We start from the raw sequence: 23,309 nt of genomic DNA on the forward strand, positions 1-23,309 counted from the left end.
CGTGGTCGGTCTGTGGAACTCCTTGCCACAGGATGTGGTGCTGGCGTCTAGCCTAGACGCCTTTAAAAGGGGATTGGACGAGTTTCTGGAGGAAAAATCCATTATGGGGTACAAGCCATGATGTGTATGCGCAACCTCCTGATTTTAGAAATGGGTTATGTCAGAATGCCAGATGTAGGGGAGGGCACCAGGATGAGGTCTCTTGTTATCTGGTGTGCTCCCTGGGGCATTTGGTGGGCCGCTGTGAGATACAGGAAGCTGGACTAGATGGGCCTATGGCCTGATCCAGTGGGGCTGTTCTTATGTTCTTACAATCCAGCTGATGTCAGGGGTGCTCAAGGTGTGGACAATTTGGAAGGGGGTCATGAAGTTCCAAAGAACTAGGCTAAGTTTCTGAAATCTCCAGGTAGGGTTGGGAAAAACCTTTGTTTGAAATCCTGAAAAGCCAATGCCAGTAAGCATATGGCAGACAATACTGACTTAGATGGACCAATTGTCTTAATCCAGGGGTTCTCAAAGTGTAGGTCACATCCAGCTGTAATGTGTGTGTGTGGGGGGGGGGTGTAGTATAAATGTATATAGTATTTTTGGGAGGTTTCATGTCGCAATCCTAACTCCCAATTGAGCCAGCACGGCCGCCCCTGTACTGGCTCACAAACACGCTGTAAAGCACACTTGTGGCTATTCATGAGCTGGCAGCACCGGCAAGGTTGTGCCGGATGGCGCCCTCCTTTCCCACACCAAGCTGGGAAAGGAGGGCGGGAAGGCATTTTGGAGGCAGGAAGGGGTGTGCTTGGGAAGGGGAAGAAAGGACCCCCTTATCCTGAGGAGACCTCCAGCCACCTCCTGAGCAGAACTTGATACAGCATAGACCGTGTGGCTCTGCTGTGCCAAGGCAGTTTAGCATTGGGCTGTCTGTTACATAATTTGAAAACCCTTGTTTATGTAATTATAAGCCCAAACTCCTGGTCTGGTGTAGATGTAGACCATAATGTATGTCCTGAAATAGTGGAGAGTCCTGCAACTTACACTGGAGCAGCTTTCCAGGTCTGGTCTTGATGGCTAGGAAAGATCATGTGGGTGCCCACTTGCTGGGCTTTAGAAGGGCCGCCTAAATCCTCACATTAGGCAGACCCAGGCTGTAACCATATGCACACTTTCCTAGGAGAAAGACCTATTGAACACAACTCGGAACACTTTCGAGTAGACATGCCTAGGATTGTGCTCCCAGTCCCTATTGCGTGCTAAAATAGGTTTGTAAATGCCTACACATTTAGGGCCCAATCCTACCCAATTTTCCAGTGCTGGTGCAGTTGCACCGGTGGGGTGCGTGCTGCATCCTGTGGTGTTGGTGCAGTCACTGGGGTCTTCCAAAGGTATGGGAACATGTGTTCCTTTACCATGGGGCTGCATTGTGGCTGCACCAGAGTTGGAAAGCTGGACAGGATTGGGCCCTTAATTATTAGTAATTTTTATTCTTTTCTTTAGAACATTTATATCCAGTCCATCAGTCTCAGGATGGCTAATCAGGATGTGCTGCCACTTTTCTATGTCTATTACCTTATTATTTTTACTGTTCTAATCATTTTAGGCTGTTGGATCTGTGATTTGTATTTTTAATGCTAGTTTTCTTTTGTTGTTGTTTTAATGCATTTCTGTAGCCTTGAAAATCTGGTATTAAAAAGTGGAATATAAATTATTTAAATAAATTTGTAGCCAGCATATTCATGCGCTTTCCACCATCCTAAGTCATGGTGTAGTAAACTGTACAGTCCCCCAATATGTGCTCCAAATTCATTCAGATCTAAAAGAATAAAACATTTATGCTTACACCCTTTGCATATTTCCATTAGGCTGCAATACTAACCACCCTTTCCTGAGAGTAAGCCCCATTGAACAAAACAGGACTTACTTCTGAGTAGACCTGGTTAGGATTGTGCCCTTATTCTCCTATGAAAGAAGACAAATACCCTCAAATTTATGCTGAATATATTATTGTTAGATTAGATACTGTACCCTAGTATCTTAATACATCTCCTTCTTTGTGATTCATGTTAAGTTACATTCAGCTGTGACGAACACAACATTAAACAATCAAGTAATCTTTCCAAGAACTGTTGTTTAGAAACTTTGCAATGAGACAGTGAACCTAATTTGATTTCACTTGGTGTCAAAAATAAATGCTTTGGCAGTGACTCACTGTTGGCTACGAGTCTGTGACTAACATAGACCACCATAAATAAGAAGCTGAGAACAACTATAAAACTGTTTCCATTCCCAACCATGAGTCTCCAATTTCAAGTGGCTACTACTCAACAGAATTCATGTGAACATATAGTTAAGAAACTGTTGATCTAATAGTAATTACTTATTCATGGCATCTCCTCCTAAACACATTAAACACTTAACTTCCTAAACACTTGAAAGTAAGTTCCACGGATTTCTATAAAATACTAACTTCCTAGTAAAGTCAGTAAATGGGAACTTGCACAACAGAAATGTAAGCCATCCCCCTATTCCTTTTATCACTGATAACAATGTCTTTGTTCAACACAGGAATTCACAAGAATATTGTCTCAATCCTCAAGCAAATATGAACAGACAGGAAAATCACAGAAAACATCAACTACAATTATAATTACAGGAATGGTTACCTGTTTCAGGAAATGTACTCGCATTGCATATTTGTTCTTCTCCTTCCCCAGCAGCTGTGGCAGCTTTTATTCTGAACTGGTAAGAGGTATTTGATAACAAATCTCTGAAAGTATGTACTGTTTCATTATCAGAAGATATGATTGTTGAATTCCTTCCAAACGTTATGACGTAATGGGTAATAATCCCATTTGTCTTCATAGGAGGCTCCCACTGGACTAGAACTGACTGCCAACTGGTTGCAGTACATTGGATGCTCTGGACAAGATCTGGAGCTTCAAAGAAAAGTTTGTACCAGAGTTTCATTCTTACAATACTGAAAGAGCAATAACCTCAAACTATACTTCAGTATAGATATAATAATGTTGCAAGTAAAGGAGACAGTCCAGCATTTGATAGTGAGAGCATATCAGGAGGACTTGACTAGCACTGTTAAGAAAACTCCTTGAGTTTTGCATGTTACGTATTCAGCAATCTCAAATTTGATTTAATGCCCCCCTCCCAAAAAGCAATCAGTGGCTTTGATACATTTTGCAGAACAGTATTTAGCTTTTCAGTTTGAGGGTTACTAAGCAAGTCCCTTGATATTCAAAACTAGGGCTGCAATCCTATACACGCTTACCTGGGAGTATGTCCCATTGAACTCATTAAGACTTACTTCTAAGGAGAGATGCATAAGATTGTGCTTTAGGATCTTGATTCTTAAGTCAACTAGTAAAGTGTCTGATTCATCATGTTCTCCTGTTTTAGAACCCAGTTCACAAATCAATCATGTTGGCATTCCAGTATGAAAGACACAAAGCAAAATTGAATCGATTCCCCTACTTTTCCTGTTGTACAAAAAGGCTTGCACAGGCAGTGGCGTCGCTAGGGGGGTGCGGGCCGCACCGGGTGACGTGCCAGGGGGGTGACACGCCCTGGGGGATGATGCGCTAAAATTGCGGCATTAGAAGCTACCCCATCATGCCATACACCGTTGGATGCGGAATGTCTAACGGAACGCAATGCAAAAAACCCGAGTGAAATCACTCCTTTCCTTCAAAAGTTATGGCCAAAAAACCAGAAAGAAAAAATGCATGGAGCCCTATGGAAAGTGAACCGTATTGCACGTTTACTCGTGGCGTACTTGCCATAGTCCGTCGGAAAGGGCAGGCTGAGAGGAATCCAACGACACCAGAATGGTCCCGGTCCAATGAATGCAGCCCCCCAAAAACACCCAAGAAGGTCTCTCCCTCCCTCCCAGCTGCGAGTCTATTGAGCCCAAAACGAAGCCATGTGGCCGCGTTTACTCGTGAGTAGGCAAACTTGCCTTAGTCCATTGGAAAGGGCAGGCAGAGAGGACTCCAAACAACATCAGAATGGTCCTGATCCAATGAATGCAGCCCCCAAAAAACCTGAGTAGGAGGTCCCTTCCTCCCTCCCAGCTGCAAGTCTATTTAGCCCTATGGAAAGCAAAGCAGCCTCATGGCCGCGTTTACTCGTGAGTAGGCAGACGTGCCTTGGCTTGTGTCAGGCCAGGCAAAGGGGAATGTGAGGTCACCAGTATGGTCCCGATCCAATGGAGCTGGAGTGCAAAAAATGCTCCAGAAGGCAGCCCCCCCCCCCACTAAAAAGGACAAAAAAGAGGCTTGAACTGCTAAGGGGAATGTTTTCTATTTTGCACTTGCAAAGCCAGGTGGGTCTTTATCTCAATATGCTTGAAACAGAACTTTAAAGTGGGCACTGGGGAGGGCTGGAAATCTGATTCTTTGGGGGGGGGGTTATTGCAGGCAGAATACAGAGTAAGCTCCATTGACCACTATGGGACTTACTTTTGAGTAGACATGCATAGGCTTGAGCTCATAGGCTACAATTCTACCCACACTTTCCTGAGAGTAAGCCCCATTGACCACAATAGGACTTACTTCAGAGTAGATTCACTTGGTGGAATAGGACTGGCTCTCCCTTATTTATTTCTTTAATTTTAATTTAATTATTTATAATTATTTATTTTAATTTGCTTGATGATGTCACTTCTGGCCATGACATCACTTCCAATGGGTCCTGGACAGATTGTCATTCTAAAAAGTGGGTCCCAGTGCTAAAAGTTTGAGAACTGCTGAAGTAAGTTGTTAGTAAGTTGACACGGGCGCGTGTGTGTGAGAGAGAGAGAGACTCTACAAGTTTTCAAAATCACTAAAATCAGAATTAGGAGGAATAATACCATCATGTTATAAATCAATGCGTAATGTCATACAGAATGCAATGAAACAATCCACATTGAAATATGTGTGTTGTAACAAAAGGTACAGCCAAAAAACCAGTGGGGGCAGAACGATTGTACATCACCATGCCCACCACTTGGGGTGTTGCCCCGCCCACTGCATGGGGTGATGCACAGGCCTCCCACACCGGGTGACGCGAATCCTAGTGACATCACTGTGCACAGCAGCAACTAAAGCAACATCAAGGAATGAGACAAGAGCAATGAAGCTCTTGCACCTGGCTTGTAGTCATTGGGTTATTTGTGTATTTAATATGATGGCCGGATCCCAAAGGATCTCCTCTATGGAGAACTCGTGCAAGGAAAGCGCCCTACAGGTAGACCACAGCTGCGATACAAGGACATCTGCAAGAGGGTTCTGAAGGCCTTAGGAGTGGACCTCAACAGGTGGGAAACCCTGGCCTCTGAGTGGCCCGCTTGGAGGCAGGCTGTGCAGCATGGCCTTTCCCAGTTTGAAGAGACACTTGGCCAACAGTCTGAGGCTAAGAGGCAAAGAAGGAAGGCCCATAGCCAGGGAGACAGAACAGGGACAGACTGCACTTGCTCCCAGTGTGGAAGGGATTGTCACTCCCGAATTGGCCTTTTCAGCCACACTAGACGCTGTTCCAGAACCACCATTCAGAGCACGATACCAGAGTCTTTTGAGACTGAAGGTTGCCAACAACCAATATATGTTACCTCACCTTATCCATAAATTATTCTCAAGTCAACTTTCACCACCTCTAGCAATCTAACATCTTTTAGCCCCTTTTCCAAGTTATACTGTAATTGTACTGGGGATTGGGCCAATGCTTTCTAATGCCCCAACGCAGGGAACACAGCTATTTTGACCACAAAAAAAGTACAAAGTATATACAGAAGTATAAGGTCATGGTCTCACTGATCTAAGTCATAATGTTTCATATTATCAAGGGTATGAATCGGGTTCCATCTGTTTGTCTATCATGCAAGTTTAAACAACCAGTATAGGCGCTGCCTTAACTGCGATAAAGTCAAATAAAGGATTTTGTGCCACTTTTCTTCTATTGTGTTAAAGAAAAAGGAGAAATGTGAATGCAACTGATGCAAAACTGCAAGTTAAACAGCACAATTAGAACTGCAGAGACTGATGTTACACCACATTTGAAGAGGGCGGAAAGAATTTAGTTGAGCAATGAAAGCAAGTTTGAACATACGGTTCTGAATTTTTAAGTAATCTAACCTGATTCTTTGGTTGTGAATTGAACAAGGTCACTGAATTGATTGCCATTTCCAACTTTTGTAAATGCAGATACACTGATGAAATAGGTGCTGAATGGTTCTAATCCAAGAATATTAGCTTCATTTTGAGAACCTGAAATGTTCTTAGATTAAGAAAACAATTACTATAACATTATCATTTTTCAATTGCTAATTTTTTTGTAGAAACATTAACACAGCGATTTTCAACATTTTTCATCTCACAGCACACTACAAGGTGCTAAAATTGTCAAGGCACACTATTAGCTTTTTGATAATTTATAAGGCACACCATGCTGCTGGTGGGGGGGAGCTACTAACATCCCCCAACGGCTCTAATAATAAATGACTGTGCCCTAAATTCCTGCAACAGACAATTCAGACAATTCGCAGCACACCAGTTGAGAATTGATTCAAAATTAGCCAGTTGACAACAGGTTAGAAACATTGCCAGGGATCCAGACCGATCATTAAGCTCACACTAAGAAAGTTAGCCCGGTACAATGTTTGACTTTGATTTTTTCAGCAGTGTACAAAACTGTTTGTGAAAGTCTCCCCAGTTTCAGAAATAGTTTGTTATGTGACACAGACAGGGGATCAGATCAGAAACTTACAGAATCTGCTAATTATAATCTTAATTATAATAATAACTAAGTATAATATAAAGGGTGCAAACCTGATATAGAGTAGTTTGGCTGCTGTTTTCAAAAATGTTAAAAATGTATCTTCTAATAACACCATTTGGCTGAGGACTTGGATTCCATTTCAGCCACACAGAGTTGGACGTGTAATTGAGAACTGTTAGATTCTCAGGAGGAGCCAATGGAACTGTAAGAAGAAATAGCCCTCTTAGCTTTAACACTGTCTACTACAGATACATATGGATTGTATGAAACAAAAGGCCATCATTGCAGGTTTCTTATGTACTCATTTATTAACTTTTTTGAACAAACAAAGTGATGGTATTGTTTCATAAGGTTTTACATGTTAAATAACTTTTTTTTTTTCAATCTGTAAGATAAATTACAAAGATGTAACTTTCTCCAAAGGTAAGAAATTGTAGGAAGTATTCATTCTTATTACTAAAGAAAAGCAATTTCACGTAAAGATGAAAATCTGTCAGCAGAGTCATATATTTCAAGCAATTAAAAGAAAAACTTTGCCTGTTCCTAAAGCTTGCCATGCCACATACAGGTTTTTCATCTGAGTATCACCAATGTCTGTACTTGCACATTATACAGCATGATATTATATTTCATTGAGAAGCTGCTGATCCAGCACTGTGGATAGATATACTGGTCAAACATTTTAATTTATGCTCAGGATATTAAGAGACATGTATTGTGCAGTTTTATCTAGAAAAAGTGTTGAAAAAAGCATGAAAATTGGGTTCAAACCTATCTTTACATGGTGAAACTACACCATTTCCAAGCCTTTGAGGGCTAAAAATAGCTCTAAAGAACCACTTTTGGGTTGCATGGAGATTCATAAGAACATAACAGCCCCACTGGATCAGGCCATAGGCCCATCTAGTCCAGCTTCCTGTATGTCACAACGGCCCACCAAATGCCCCAGGGAGCACACCAGATAACAAGAGACCTCATTCTGGTGCCCTCCTTTGCATCTGGCATTCTGACATAACCCATTTCTAAAATCAGGAGGCTGCACATGCACATCATGGCTTGTAACCCGTAATGGATTTTTCTCCAGAAACTTGTCCAATCCCCTTTTAAAGGCGTCCAGGCCAGATGCCATCACCACATCTTGTGGCAAGGAGTTCCACAGACCAACCACACGCTGAGTAAAGAAATATTTTCTTTTGTCTGTTCTAACTCTCCCAACACTCAATTTTAGTGGATGTCCCCTGGTTCTGGTGTTATGTGAGAGTGTAAAGAGCATCTCTCTATCCACTCTGTCCTTCCCGTGCATAATTTTGTATGTCTCAATCATGTCCCCACTCAGGCGCCTCTTTTCTAGGCTGAAGAGGCCCAAACGCCGTAGCCTTTCCTCATAGGGAAGGTGCCCCAGCCCAGTAATCATCTTTGTCGCTCTCTTTTGCACCTTTTCCATTTCCACTATGTCTTTTTTGAGATGCATCTCATTCCTTGCATCTTGCAGTGTTGCACCAGAATGCACTAGTATATACAGCATTCAGCCCCTACATGTTGCTGAATGTAATGGAATTAAATTATTCTGATGACTGAATCTAGTGGTGGAATGCTGCATAGCATCTTTACCAGTGGTTCCCAAACTGCGGATAAGGACCCATCAGTGGGTCACGACCTGATTTTTGGTGAGTCGCAAAAGTGACGAATTGATAACTGAAAAAGAAAATGTATTGAACCCTATGGAAAGTGAAACTGAGCTACACATTTACATTTACTTTTGTTGACCTTTTATCAAATTGGCGTCTGGTAATTATGCTCCATCTCTGCTGAGAACTCACCTGATTCATCTGTGGAGAACATAATTAGAACATAGGGGCCAAGTCCTTTTACCGTTCTTGCAGAGGCAAAAAAACTATACAGTGTAGATGGTGAAAGGTCTTCTAAAATGATTGAATTGTTGGCAGTAGTGAATGATTCATTTACATCTGGTCCTTGCAGCTTTAAGTCATAGCTTACTATAATGCCATTTGGCTGAACTGGAGGATCCCATGACAACATCACTGAAGTAGATGAAAGATTTTTGTATAACTTCATTATAGGAGCAGATTCTGGAACTGCATCAAAAAATGAGGGAGTATTAAATTGTTGAAAAAAGAAAAAGAAAAAATGGAATATACTGGAAGCATAAACACACAATATTATAAAAGCTCACTTCCTTTAGCGCTGAAAATTAAAACAGCAGAACAACTTGATGACAATAATGAGAGGTCTGGTGGTCCCGTCCCCCCAATCCTGAGCCGCCCAGTGCTCAAAGGGGCAGTGGTGCCAAAATGACTGCTGCTGCTTCCTATGGGTGCCGGGTAGCTGACAGAGTCCCCTTCCCCTAGGTAGGGTGCAGGCCCCTCAATGGGGTTACTCAAGTCTGCGCCAGCTCTTTTGCCGGCACAGGATTGAGAGTCCTCGTATTGAGCCAAAAGGTCCTGCCGGTCCTGCCAGCCCAACCCACCCCAGAACACCCCCCACCCCCACAAACCTCTCTGCTGCATGGAGCACTTCCCTTGCTCTGGACAGCATGCAGCAGGCAAACAGCTGGTGCTGGGCTCAGGGCAAACTGGTTCACCAGGAGCCAGTGCTGACTCGGCACTGAGTGTCTCAGGCCTGCCTTACAGCATGTTTGCGACACTCAGCGCCAGAATAAGACCGGTGTGAAGAGCTCAGGTTTGGGCTCTTAAATAGCTATAATTAAAGCTGTTTAAAATAATTAAAATACAGGCGTGTGCTGCTTAACAACAGACTGCATAACGATGGACCGCATATATGATCTGCATGTGTGTGTGTGTGTGTGTTTGTGTGTGTGTGTGGTCCAAGCACAACAAAGACGTTCTTAATGAGGCAATCAGATCTCCCATAGCCTGCAGCACAGTGTCTGTCTACACAACAAGGAGGCTCTTAAGGCATACAGGCAGTCTATTCCAGTAGCCTGTGCACATTTGCAAATGTCTGGCAGGGAGCCTCTGTTCACACAACAAAGGCACCAGATTGGGTTGACTGTTCATTTAACAACCGAATCATATAACAACAGGGATAGGAGAATGTATCCCTGTCGTTACATGGCGCACACCTGTAGTCTCATGAGATACTTAGACAATGATTAACAGCCCTCTCCTGCACTTGAACAGGACACCTGTAGGTGTATTCTGTGCAACACGGAGTAAGGGGATTTATCTCTCCTTACCTTGTGTCGCACAGCAGCTACCTCAATGTCACAAATCCAGTTCGCCTGGTATAATACTGGGCTGCTTTGGAGAAGGGTGACGATCTGGCCCTAGTGCCAGAGGCCAGTTCCTTCCCCGTACCGGGCCCAGTCCACCCACCAGCCCTCCCACTCCCTGCCCGAAATGCTCCTGTTCCACCCTGCAACCCCCTGCACTGGCCACCCTCAGCCAGCGCAACCTTAGCTTTCACCAGTTTGGATCCAGCAGGAGCAGGCCGGCGTATGCCCTTCCAACGGTGCAGCCTGCTCCTGAGTCACCACAAATGTGCCTTATGGCACATTTGCACCACTCCCAGGCCAGCACAAGGAACCTGCGCCAGCCCATCGACTGCTGTGGATTGCTCTCTAAGAGTTTAAGGTTCCAACATGCATTCCAAAACCAAAGCCTACACGCGCACACAAAAAACATATTCAGAACTTACCATCTTCCTCAGTTGTGATGTGTAAGCTAGCCATGTGCATTTCGGAGTTCCCCTTTTCTGTTGCTGGACTAATTTTCAGGAGGTATCTAGTATATTTTTCCAGCTTATCAAAAATCACGTTTGTTTCATACAAAATGAGTGACAGAACAACATGCTCTGTTTGAGCATCCTGCATTGTCAGTGAAACGTGATAGAAGACTATTCCATTTGGCTGGGATGGGGGCATCCAGCTTATATTCACAGCAGTGGAGGTCATGTTCTGGTATGTCAGCTGTTCAATAGGTCCATCAGGAACTGCAGCACAGGTAACCAGAGGTAAAAATTTGACATGCATGAAATGTACACTTTAATCTTTTTTACCCATAGAAGAGATTACACAGTATTAAACCACTGATTTTAGTGAGACTTTAGTATCTAGGTTCAGTGATACTTAAGACATTCTTTGAATACCCAGTTTATTAAATAAACAGTGAAAACCTGTCTAATGTTCCATTAAAATCAAACATTGTCAATACATGTTGATATCTTTCTCCTTAACAAATGTGTGCCACAATTAGAGTCAATCATGCTTGATGTCTCCCTATTTATAAAAACCTTTCAGTAAATACAGAACTAGAAAGTTAGGCACAAGGTTGTAGTTTTGCCGCTCTCTGACAAACTACTTTTCAATGTTCGTATAGTTTTCAAACACGTGGAAGCAGTGGTGTAGCTAGTCATCCTGGAGCTGGCCACCCTGAAAGCGATGTCACTTCTGGGTGTGATGTCATACACAAGGTGCTTTTTTTTAAAATGGAAAAATAAAAAAATTCTCCATCTTCTCTTACCCCCAGCCTGTTCACCCTCCCCAAGAGGTGCAAACAGCGATTGAAGTTCTGCCCGCTCACTTCCCTTGCTCTGCTCTGAGCATTTAAACATATGATCCAGCACAGGTAGTCTAAACTGGTACAATCCTGCACCACTTGATTCTCCTCCTCATTTCATTTGAATAAAGCATTTGTTAAACTTAAGCAGAGCGTTTTGCTTTTTGTCCCTTCAAAATAATGGATGGATTTTTGTTTCATTGTGAATGAAAGAAGCTGATCTAGGAAGAACTAAAGAGAGGTTACCTGTGACATCAGTTTGCTAATGAATGCTTTGAATGCCCATCAGGGAGATACAGCGGGGTATGCATGTATAAATAAATATATAATGCTTGTTAAACTACCCATGAAAATGGAAATATGGCATTGTGGGTGACAAAGACATGTTTGCGGAAGATCTTCCACGTCTATCATTCTAATCCTAAACAATTTTTATATGAAAGCAAACCCCATTAATTGCTGTAAGACTTGTTTCCACATACACATGGTTAGGATCACAGCACATAATAAAAATTGATAGATTCAGCAAAAAATTATGATGACAACAAAGACAAATAGCCTAAATCAAATGATGAAAAGTCAAACAAAAAATGAAAAATAAGGTGCATTTACACTGAAACTTACTGGTTCTTCCTCTCCCTGTCTGCTAGAAAATGAAAAAAAATTATACCTCTAAATACAGGAATGATGTGGAGTGAGAGAATTCTGTGACGCACATCCTACCACATAAGAGAAGAATAGGGAAGATATAAATGCTATTATAAAAAGTCTGCAAAGCAGATGGATGGAAATTAGCATAGGCTGCAAACAGGTGCAGTCTGGAATGCAGAGTCACCCCATCAGAGTGACTCTGATGTCAATTGGTCCCTGAAAAATCGTCAATTCCAATGCCCCTTTAGGTTGATGAATGTTACATCCATCCTGATCCCTAGTGGAGGGAATGCCGTAAATCCTGTCCAAAAAGGAAAGAATGGGGAATGACCATTATTGTAAGAGTACAATAACCCCCCTCCTTTTTAAAGGAGGTACCACAGTTGAGTAGGTTTTTTACTTATTGGAATATAAAAAGAAATATGATAAATTACAGAAAGAAAGAAATGCTAATATATCAAGTCATTAGCGATTAGTTTTGCTGAATTATTAGGCTATTTTGTCTTGGTTATTTTGAAATTTTTAATTTATTTGATCTAATATTAATAAAAATAAATTATAAAGAAGGCACCACACTGATGCTGACACAGTGACTTCTATGGTAATCCTCTCAACAGAAACCTTCCAAGCACAATAATTTCTAAAAGTAGATTTCAATATTAAATATATATCTATATATCTATATATCTACATAAGTTTCTTTACTTACTATCTTGATCTGTGTACACTTGCATTATTTCACTAGTTTGGTTTCCATTTCCAGAGGCTGTGTTTGCAGTTAGCCAAAGTGTGTACTGGCTCCACTTTGCTAAGTTGTTTAATACTGTAGACAAAGTTGTATTGTCAGCACCATTGTCAATATGATTACTGGTAAAATTCTGAGGGGGGAAAATATTAGCACACAATATTCAATCTTTTAATATAAAATGTATTAAATATTAAAAACCAGATTAGTATGTATATATGTAACTTCTATTTTCCTCTCTCTGGTGTATACTTTTCTGATACATAACAAAAAACAGACATGTTCACACCTATAGGTACAGGTAATATCAGGAGCTTTTTGTCTTGAACTTTCTGTCTTGACCATTGGCCTGGCAAACCAAGAAATTAAGGCTGGGTGATTGGGCTGAACTTAACAGAACTGACATCTCTACTCAACACAAGCTGACCTAACTGACCCAAACCAAAGGAAGAGCAGTTCAAGTTTCTTTACACTAATTTGTCTTGCACATAAACGACATGGACCTTTTCCTTTCCTGTTTCTTGTTCAGGTTACTAGGTTCCTATTCATAGCAAAATATATGCTTATACCGAATATCATACCACTAGTTCATACAGCCCAGCAGTAATTCTAAGGGCGTAATCCTAACCCACTTCCCAACACCGACATAAGAGCAATGCAGCTCAGAGGTAAGGAAACAAACATTCCCTTACTTTGAGGAGGCCTACATGAGTGCCACCCAACTACAGGATGCAGCACATGTCCCACTGGCACAGTTATGCCAGTGCTGGAAAGTTGGTTAGGATTTGGGCCTATTTTCCAGGTTTTCTACTTCAGATCCTTCCACTGGAGGTGCCAGGAAAGAACTCAAGCCTTGTACCTATTGACCCTGTCCCAACTTTGCATGTAAAACTTGTATGCACATAAACTGTCTCTGTGCCATTAAACATTTGGCAGTGTAGCAGACGATGCAGAGAGGGTCCAGGCGTCTACAAACTATGAAATAGATGTTGTACAGAATTGCTGAAGAATGTGTAAGGAGCAGAGATGGGGACAGTAAATGTAATTGTGATGCACACACCCCACACATTCATTGTTTATCTGAATGGCTGAGTAGAAATTTAAACGTCACCACCTTTGCTGCTCACAACATAAATTCCTCATCCTTGAATGAAACCCTTTTTGATTTGAAATCAATTGCAAAATGTTCACATTTACTTGAATCAAAGAAGAATGTCACTATTTGGTTTTTCAATGTGCTAGAATTGCCCTTCTGAATATTAATTTACCCAAAGCAGTATATATTTGACTTTATTTCTAACCCTTTCACAAACAAAACAAATTCAGTGTTTGTGTTTATCTGTGGGGAAAGAAACAGAAATCATCTCAGTCTCTAACAGAGATAAGCAGCAAAAACACTGAAAAGTTAAGGAGAGGATTTTTGTTTTTTAAAGTGTGCTGTTTATTGTTATTTCCGGCTCTTTCTAAGCATTTAAGTTTTCATTCATCCACTAGAGGGAGCCTATCTTATAATAAAAAAAAGTGAAGCACAGTGTCAAATATTTAAATATTATTATTAATATTAAATTCTCAAGTTAAAATATGCAATGCCATTGCTTAAGAAAAACAAACAACAAATTATAACGAGTCCACAATTCAAATAAGTACTTTACATGTGAATACAGAGGAAGAGCCCCACTGGATCATGTCAAGGGCCCATCTTGAAATGAATGGGGACCCACCTGAAATTGGCTCAGATGGGTCCAAACCCACAGTTTGGGAAATGCTGAACAAATCAGAACACTGTTTACAGTAAGTTAAAGTTACAAAAGAATTCATCAACTTTTCCTTTAAAAATTCAGAGAAATCAAGAACAAAGGAAATGTACCTGTATGTAAGTGTCTGAATCATTTTTGTAGTAAACAGAATAAAACTTTATAACCCCATTTGGCTTTTGAGGAGGATTCCAGAAAATTCGAATTGACGAGGAAGTGATATTTGTATACCAAACATTTTTGGGTGGACCACTTGGAGCTGAAAAACATGTTAACATTTAGAATGTGTACAAAACTGGTGCTTTTCCTGGTCAGCAAGCAGCAGGGCGGAAATCTCACAATGAGCAATACTCATTCATTTGTGTATCATTCATTTCCTTCAGATTTATAGCCCAGTCGAGACAGAATGTGGGGATAAAGAAGTAGGCAAGAACTAGCAAAGCAATTGTTTAGAAGTACAACAGAACGACTGTACAGACGCTTAACAAAGCAGGGGTGCATTATCTAAGGCTTGGGCCAAATAAAAGCAAATTTTATTCATTTAGGAGGTTAAACATTTAACCTATGTTTAGCTTTAACCTGTGTTCGTACATACATTCCCACTATTTGCTGTGCATTTTGCTAATGCTGCCATGGAGGTAGGCAGCAAATGAATAAGAATGAGAAGAGAGAAAAAGAGACAACTACACTGATGAGGCAACGAAGAGTGATGAAGGTTCCAAAAGCTTCGAAAGGAGCACCATACACAGTGATGATACTCTACGAATAATACAAATAAATACGTACAAATAAAGCATCTACAAATCATCTACAAATAAATAAATCATCACCAACAAAGCAGCAGATACCTCATACAGGAATCGTTTAGCAAAATCAATTCTGACAGTTCGAACAAGTCAAACACAACAAAAGACATCTCATGGTGTTTTGGTCTGTGGAAATGTGCTGAACCGATGTATCATGATCAGTTAGGCACTGAGCATAAACACTGAGCATGCATCAGTTAGGCACTGAGCATAAAGACAGCCATGAGGTCAACTGAAGTGGTTGCTTCAGGTAGGTGGTGTCCACCTACTCGACTTTATTGCGCCTCCTTTGCCTTCCCCTCCTTAGACTGGAAAAGAAAGGGGGCTAAAGAGGACTCTGAAAATACTGGTTATAATTTCATCAATTGGAGGTTTGTGACTCCAAACCGGGGACAGCCCATCCATGAGGCGAGGACCTCAGGCAGATGTGGCACCCTGCACCACCTCAGGCATCCTGCAGCTACTTCATTTTGCCCCTATATACCTCCTCCATCTCTGTTATAATACAGAGGAGAAAAGGAGGTCAGAACAAAGAAGTTGGGAGAAACATCTCCCCACTTCCACAAAAGGAACAAACTTTCCAAAACAAAAGTAAAAGTGGGTTCTCTGTTGCAGTTTCAGCTTGAAGGTTGGCCTCACAGCTTAAATCGTGGAAACCCATGCAAAGGGAAGCAATGTTTCAAAACTGACTTCCCTTTATTTTACTGAAGCAAAAAAAATCAGCTTCTGAGCATACTTTCCTTGAACAGAATTGAAATACTATAACTAAGGGGGGGAAATAATGTTCTCCTCAGAGGATACTTATTTCCACAGAGCTTTCATTATCTAAAAATCTCTCCATCCCTTCTTAAGTAATTTGGATGAATAAGATTATTTTTACTGTATACGGATAACATCATTCTCAAAAGTAAACCAAATCTCTTCTTTTGTTCCAGTCTCCTATGGCTATGGCAATATATACTCTTACCTCCTTCAGAAGTTCTGAAGCTGGTCATGTTACTTTTCATGTTTCCATCCCCAAATCTCGTACTTGCGGTTACATAAACACTATATTCACTGTTATTCTCAAGATCTGTGATCTCTAAGGATGTTTCTGTAACATTAATCCTTCTTCTTGACATTATATTCCTAAGGAAAAACATGGCATATAATATATGATTAGTAGCTACTTAACAAAATTATACTAATAAACTAGAAGACACAACTAAGACAATTTTGCTATTATGGATTTTGCAAGTTCTGTAGGTGCAAAATGCCTATGATCCACTGTGTAAGTACTACACTATCCTTAGAATAGATAGTTACATTTAAATAGTTTTATTTGAATAATTATATCATATTATTGCTTTTATTATTTATTGCATTTATTATTACTTTACATCCCAATCTAAAGATTTCAAAGCAGCTTATGCTACATATTTCAGAAAAAGAGCCCAATTCTACCTAAATCCCCACCAGCGATGCCACAGTGCCAGTGCAGCTTCTGCTGCATCCCAAGGGGGATTTTTGGCTGCTGGAGGCCTGCTTAGGTTAAGGGAACATTTGTCCGCTTGCCCCAGGGTAAGCCCCAGCAGCCGCAATGGGTCAACTCAGACCTCTGCATGTGGTATCTGTTGATATGTTGATCTGTGTAGGTGGATCAGGCCTGGGAAGGTGTCAAGAACCAATCTGCCCACGCTTTCACATTTCCTTCCCACTGCACAGACTTACCTCTGCCAGCAAGTCTCCACCAATCTGCTGGAGCATGCGGAAAGGCTCTGACCTTCCCATTGATGCACCAGCTCCCTTCATTGGTGCAAAGAGCTTTGCAGTGCTTTTGCGGTAGCCAAGGTCAGCAGAGCAAGCATTTCACTGGTGCTTCCTTCATTTAGGATTGGACCATGAAACTCAACTAATGTAGAAATGGTACAATGTCATAATTTTTGCCCTCCTGCGCCCAGCTCCTTCACTTTACATTGCAGTTACACTTCTGGAGATTATGCTGAGAAAGTTATTTAGTAAATACAGAAAATAGCAATTCCTCTAGCTACATAGTCAATTACGGTTGGTCTTGTATAAATATGAGGGTAATAAGTAAAACAGATCTGGCCGGTCTCATGCTCAAAGCTGTAAAACAACAAGTAAAGTTTCCATCCAACAAGAGCAGTGATTTTGTCTTCCCTATAACAGAGATGGAGACGTCCTATAGCAGAAATGATTAAGGGTGCAATCCTAACCCCTTATGTCAGTGCTTTCCAGCACTGGCATAGCGGTGCCAATGGGACATGTGCTGCATCCTGCAGTTGGGCGTCACTCACGGAGGCCTCCTCAAAGTAAGGGAATGTTTGTTTCCTCACCTCAGAGCTGCACTGTCCTTACGTCAGTGCTAGAAAGTACTGACATAAGGGGTTAGGATTGCGCCCTAAGAGTGAAATCCTATGTCTATCTAATCCAGTGCTTCCCAAACTTTAACACTGGAACCCACTTTTTAAAATGACAATCCCAGTTCCAATGGGGCATGTGCTGTATCCTGCAGTTGGGTGTCACGCACGGAGGCCTCCTCAAAGTCAGGGAATGTTTGTTTCCTCACCTCAGAGCTGCATTGCTGGAAAACACTGACATAAAGGGTTAGGACTGCGCCCTAATTCATATACGCCACACATAGCCAAAATGCATGTTTGTTTAATGCTTGGCCATGTGCATATGGTTTTTAAAAGTTATACAGCAGCCACAGGGGAAAGATCATGATTGGTATCATGGCACACAAGAAGATATTTAACCCTTTCCTCTTGTATGACAGTCCTGATGGAAATCCCTCTATCTATTCTCCAAAACTGCTTATAGATTACTACTACTACTACTACTACTACTACTACTACTACTACTACTACTACTACTACCAAGGCCTAAATCATCATGGACTTTAAAGGTTAACACCAGCATTCTGCACTAATTGCAGTTTCCAGATGGACTTATAGGGCAGGTACCATTTAGAGTATATTACAGTTGTTCAGTCTCAACATCACCAATACTTGACCACAGTGGTCAGGTCTGACTGACGCAAGTAAGGCTTCAACTGCTGCAGCAGTCAAAGCTGAAAAAATGCCTCACTGCCCACTGCTACCATTTGATTATCCAAAGTAATTGAGAATCCAGGAAGACATCCAAACCACACACCTGTAATGCAATATTCACACACATTCACACAACTAGGCCCAGTGCTTCAGCGATTTCTAGGCAGGAGAGAAGACAAAGAGAAAATAATTACAAAGAAAAAGTGGCACATTCTAGCACAAAATGGAGGAGGAAAGAGATGACGGAGAGCAGGAGATTAGCACTGTAGGGAAATCAAAGAGATCTTAGGAACAGAGACTGAAGAACAGGGGGTTGTGTGGTAGCAGCGGAGAGGGTGACTGGGGAAAAGAAAAGAAGTGGAAAAGCACCAAAGATTCAGACACAGTGTTAATAATGGACCTGGACATGCCCTGGGACAAAGGTCCCCATGTTGCCTTCCCCTATTTGCCATGCTGCCCCCCATACTTATGCAGTGCAACAGAGCCTCGCACGGCATTCAGTGCAACTGGAAAAGTGTTCGAAGGCTTCCCAGCAGTCTTAAGTTTCCTGGAAGTACTGCTTAAGATCGCGTCGAAAGGCTTCTCGCGCAGTCCAGTACACTGTGCGGACGCAGCGCTTGGGGTATTTTCCTCCCTGCCCCCCCTCCAGGCCCGTCATTGCACAGAACAAGCCCATGGCTAAGTCTGCATTCTTTAGGCACAGCTCAAAAGTTTGATTTTCTCTGTAAACCGCTCTGTGAACTTTTCATTGAAAAGCAGTATATAAATGCTGTTAATAATAATTATTAATAATAATAATAATGCTTCCAGAGTGCCTTCATGCACTGTAGGCAAAGAAACCAAACTGGACCAAATAAGAAAGTACTCAGTGGCAGAAGCCAGCAATCCACTAATAAATCACTGTGTTGCACTGTATAACCATTGTTGCAGCATTTTGTGTGGCAAAATGTTTTGGTTTTGAAACCCAACTTCCAAAAACACTTCAGAAACTAGCAGGCACTCTCAACCTCCACACTCCATGAAAAGCTCAGCCTCATCTAAAAGGGTATGCAGCTTTACATTGTGTGCTAATAATCATTTGTAGCAAATGTATAAGTTAAAAACAACAACCATAAAGTAGAAAAGAAAAAAAAACACATTCCTGGTAGCTGACAGATTAATATTTCTCTTCAGAACTATTTCCAGAAAAACCTTACCAGACATAAACTGTGTAATAGAGGATAATTCCATTTGGCTCCAATGGTGGTTTCCATGACAACTTCACAGTGACACCAGACAACTGTTTTACTGTCAGCAATCGTGGAGGAGAACTAGGAGCTGCAAAGCAAGGACAGCACATCTTGCTAAATGGCTAAGATTTCAGAGATGACTCAAAACACATCCGAAAATTGGACTTTTATCCATATCTGTTAGTGCCATTGGCAGGGTTTGGGGCTTTTTTGTAGAGCAGTGATAAAGAACAATTTTTCATGGTGGTGTTAAGACATCTGTTTCTATTATATGATGGGAGAACAGTTATTTCACGAGAAAATAGAGCAATGGTTGTGTCACAACGATTCATCTACTGTCCAAGTGCATTATTGTAATTTTTCCCTTGTAATAAACTCAGGACTTTTTTAGGTGTTGTTGTAAGAGTTTGTGTTATTCCTCTGTATACGAAAGTTCACAATGTTGAACAGACACCTCTGCAGGGCTCCCCAAGCCTCTGTAATAGTTTTTTTTTTAAAAGAAAACTTGATTGAAAGACATTTCCAGTTTTCAATCAAAAACAGAAAGTGGCTTTCAATCAAGTTTTTTTTAAAAACTGTTTCGGAGGTTTGGGGAGCCCTGCAGTGGAGACTGCAGAGCTCCATGCACACACACACCCAGAGGTTGGCAGTCACTAAGGTAAGCTGCTTCACTGAAGACCCTTCCACACCTGTCCCAGCTCAGCTCCTACACCTGTCACCTCTGCTTCACTGTATCTCCAACTTCTTTCTTCCCTGCATCAACCACTCTTTTCTGGTTCTTTCACTAGATATCCCCTCCTTTCATCATCTGTAATCTCCTACAGCCTTTCACTCCTGTCTGCTCTCTGCCATGTCCGCCATTTCCCCTTTCTAGTCCCTTGTGTCTCTTGCCTTCTCAGCGTCTATTTACACTGTCTCCCTTCTCCTCATTCCCTGCTTATTGCTTCCCTGTCGTATCACCTCATTCCATTTTATCTCCTGCCTCCCTTCCTTACTGCTGGCGTTGCCCTGAGCTGGCAAACCGAGAGGGTGCTGACTCCTGCCGTGACTTGGTGGTGATGTCATCACCCAGCATAGTCCAGCGACTCCATGGCCCCAGCTGATCCCCCAGGGCGACAAACACGGCAGGCAGCCACAAGCAGTCACCACAATGACATGCCACCGCAATGGTATAATCCCGTTCCAAACATTCACTGAATGCGCTATCAGCATCTAAAAAGGCATCCTGTCAAAAAGCTGTTTAATTCTTTTGTTAACAACACAACACTTTTGATTTCATTATTGCTTAAATGGGCAATACAAAAAAAATTGATATATTTCTCTGTTAAAATGTGATAAAAAATAATCCTATTTTCCACTGAAATGACAGAAGATGAAGCATTTTAACATTGTCTTGATAAACAAATACACTCATACGACCAGCCAAATCATGTTTATTTTAAACAACACAAAAACACCATCACGTACCAAAAGATCAAGTCACAATGGTAGTCATGCATGGGAATTGGGAACATAGGCATAGCGATTAGCAAATCTGTGAAGTATTTGGTCTGAGGATCAGAACAGCTTGTACTTGCAAGGAAGTTACGTTGCACTATATTACGTTGTGGTACATTATAACATGATTTGTTTATTTGCTTATCCTTTTAGAGTACTGCCTTCTGCTTTTTATTCATTTTTGCTACAATTCTTGGTTCTGGCCAGATAAGCACTTTAAATTTAGCAAATGTCTGTATTTACTGGGCTTCTGAGAGAATGATGGCTGCATTCAGTGATTCAGAGCCCAATCCTATCCAACTTTCCAGTGCCGATGCAGCCGCAATGCAGCCCAAATGTAAGGGAAAACAAATGTTCCCTTACCTTAAGGAGGCCTCTGTGACTGTCCGTCCCCCCCATGCAGGATGCAGCACACGCTCCATTGACACAGCCGCATCAGTACTGGATATGGATAGGATTAGGTGCTTAATATTGTTATCCTAATTAGGACATCTTAGGGCCCAATCCTATCCAATTTTCTAGGACTGGTATAGCCATGCCAGTGGGGTGTGCACTGCATCCTGTGGTGGTGAGGCAGTCACAGAGGCCTCCTCAAGGTATGGGAACATTTGTTCCCTTACCTCGGGACTGCATTTTGGTTGCACCAGTGCTGGAAAGTTGGATAGGATTGGGCACTTAAGTCTTCAACTTGCCCTGCAAAACTCAGACCTGTACAAAGTTTAATCCAAATCTAACAGTTTCCCTTTCCCTAAGAGATGACTGATCACAAGTATTTCAACAGTTGCGTAGCTGAGGAGGGGTTACAGGGATGCTGCGACCCTGGGTGGCCCTCTGTGGGGTGCGCAATGCTGCCCCACGGCAATTGCCGGGGTCCTGCTCCCCTCACTCACTCCTGTGCTCCTTCTGAACACGACTGCAGTTGCACATGGCCTCCTCAGGCCTCAGAAGGTCTTCCAAGGCCTTCGGAACACCCTCCGGACGCAGCCGGAGCATAGCTCTGGTAGTGTTCGGACGGGGCATGGGGGTGAGCGAGGGGGTGGCCACGGAAAGTGTGTCCCGGGGCAGCACTCCTTCCAGCTACGCCGCTGCATTGTGGCAGCTTTTCTCCCTGAACTGTTGGAATGTTGGTAAACAATCCATACTATTACACCAGCTCGGTTGACTGGTGTCAGAAGCATCACCACCACAGCAAAATAAACACTGTAATTGGACAATGATTTTTAAAAACAAAACTTACCATCCTCATCAGTCAGTATGCTCAGAGGTGCACTGCAAGCACCTTCACCCTTTACAGTACTGGAAGACACTTCAACTGTATATTTTGTATATATTTTTAAATCTAGATAAAGAAAAAATATATCAACAGACCAATCCTATGGTTCGGGAACAATATTCTGAGTGCTATAGGATACAGCGTATGCCCTCAGATGCTGGCACAACTACAGCCTCACTGGCACAGGTTCCACTTGTAATTCTGATGTATTATCTAATGGGAAATTATAAAATATGGCATATATGTTACACACCGACCAAGATAGACTAGAAGGGGCACTACCAAATTTTAAAGGTGAAGGCTGTTATACTACTCACCTTTAATAATCAGTGACAGATGGGTGGTGTTGATAATTGTTTTTTCAGTTCCATCCATCTCTCTCAGATATATGGTATAGTATTCTATAATCCCATTGGGCTCAGATGGGGGAAGAAAAGATATCTCTATTTCTGAAGAAGAGATGTTCCTGTAGGTTATGTTTTCTGGTGGAAAGTCAGGAACTGAAAGGAAAGAATTCTTTCAAAGTTTTATTCAAATAGAACCTTTTTTAAAAGTGAAAGGGCATTTTAAAATCCAAATAAATAAACAAAACAATAATTAAATTTCTAACAAATCAGATTGAAAACAATTGACTTTAAAACAATAACAACTCAAAAAATTCTACCAGAACTGGCAGAATATTTGAGGGCCTCCTAAGGCAGGGAGCTGTGCCAATCCAGGCACCACAACAGAGAAGTCACAAGAACACAAGAAGAACGTTAAAATTACTTGTGGTAGATGGAAATGTGAATATCTTTATAATTAGTATCTGTTAATAACAGGAAAACTCCCCCAGACTTTTCTCATAATATTTTTTCCCCCTGACCTTTCTAGGAGAATTATCAGAAAAAGCTTGGGACTTTCTATGTCCTTTGAGAAACTTGAAAAATGCAAATTTAAGGGCACTTAACTCCAGGCCTCCCTGCCATTCTCCCCTCCCAAGCCTTGCAAAGGGGCAGGACCAA

General features: G+C 41.7%; 1 protein-coding gene across 1 annotated transcript in view; it reads right to left on the minus strand.

Moving 5' to 3' along the window:
• The window catches only part of PTPRQ (protein tyrosine phosphatase receptor type Q), a 127,505-nt gene that overhangs the window by 51,285 nt on the left and 52,911 nt on the right, over positions 1–23,309 (minus strand). The window contains exons 32-42 of the mRNA XM_066633369.1: positions 22,623–22,805; positions 22,270–22,371; positions 19,503–19,623; positions 16,221–16,381; positions 14,561–14,706; positions 12,658–12,826; positions 10,438–10,731; positions 8,580–8,855; positions 6,810–6,961; positions 6,117–6,258; positions 2,655–2,927 (exon numbers count right to left, since the gene is read on the minus strand). Of these exons, the coding sequence (XP_066489466.1) occupies positions 2,655–2,927; positions 6,117–6,258; positions 6,810–6,961; positions 8,580–8,855; positions 10,438–10,731; positions 12,658–12,826; positions 14,561–14,706; positions 16,221–16,381; positions 19,503–19,623; positions 22,270–22,371; positions 22,623–22,805 (2,019 nt within the window). The remainder of the gene's footprint in view (positions 1–2,654; positions 2,928–6,116; positions 6,259–6,809; positions 6,962–8,579; positions 8,856–10,437; positions 10,732–12,657; positions 12,827–14,560; positions 14,707–16,220; positions 16,382–19,502; positions 19,624–22,269; positions 22,372–22,622; positions 22,806–23,309) is intronic.

The sequence above is a fragment of the Tiliqua scincoides genome, chromosome 7, assembly GCF_035046505.1.
Source record: "Tiliqua scincoides isolate rTilSci1 chromosome 7, rTilSci1.hap2, whole genome shotgun sequence".
Lineage (NCBI taxonomy): Eukaryota > Metazoa > Chordata > Lepidosauria > Squamata > Scincidae > Tiliqua > Tiliqua scincoides.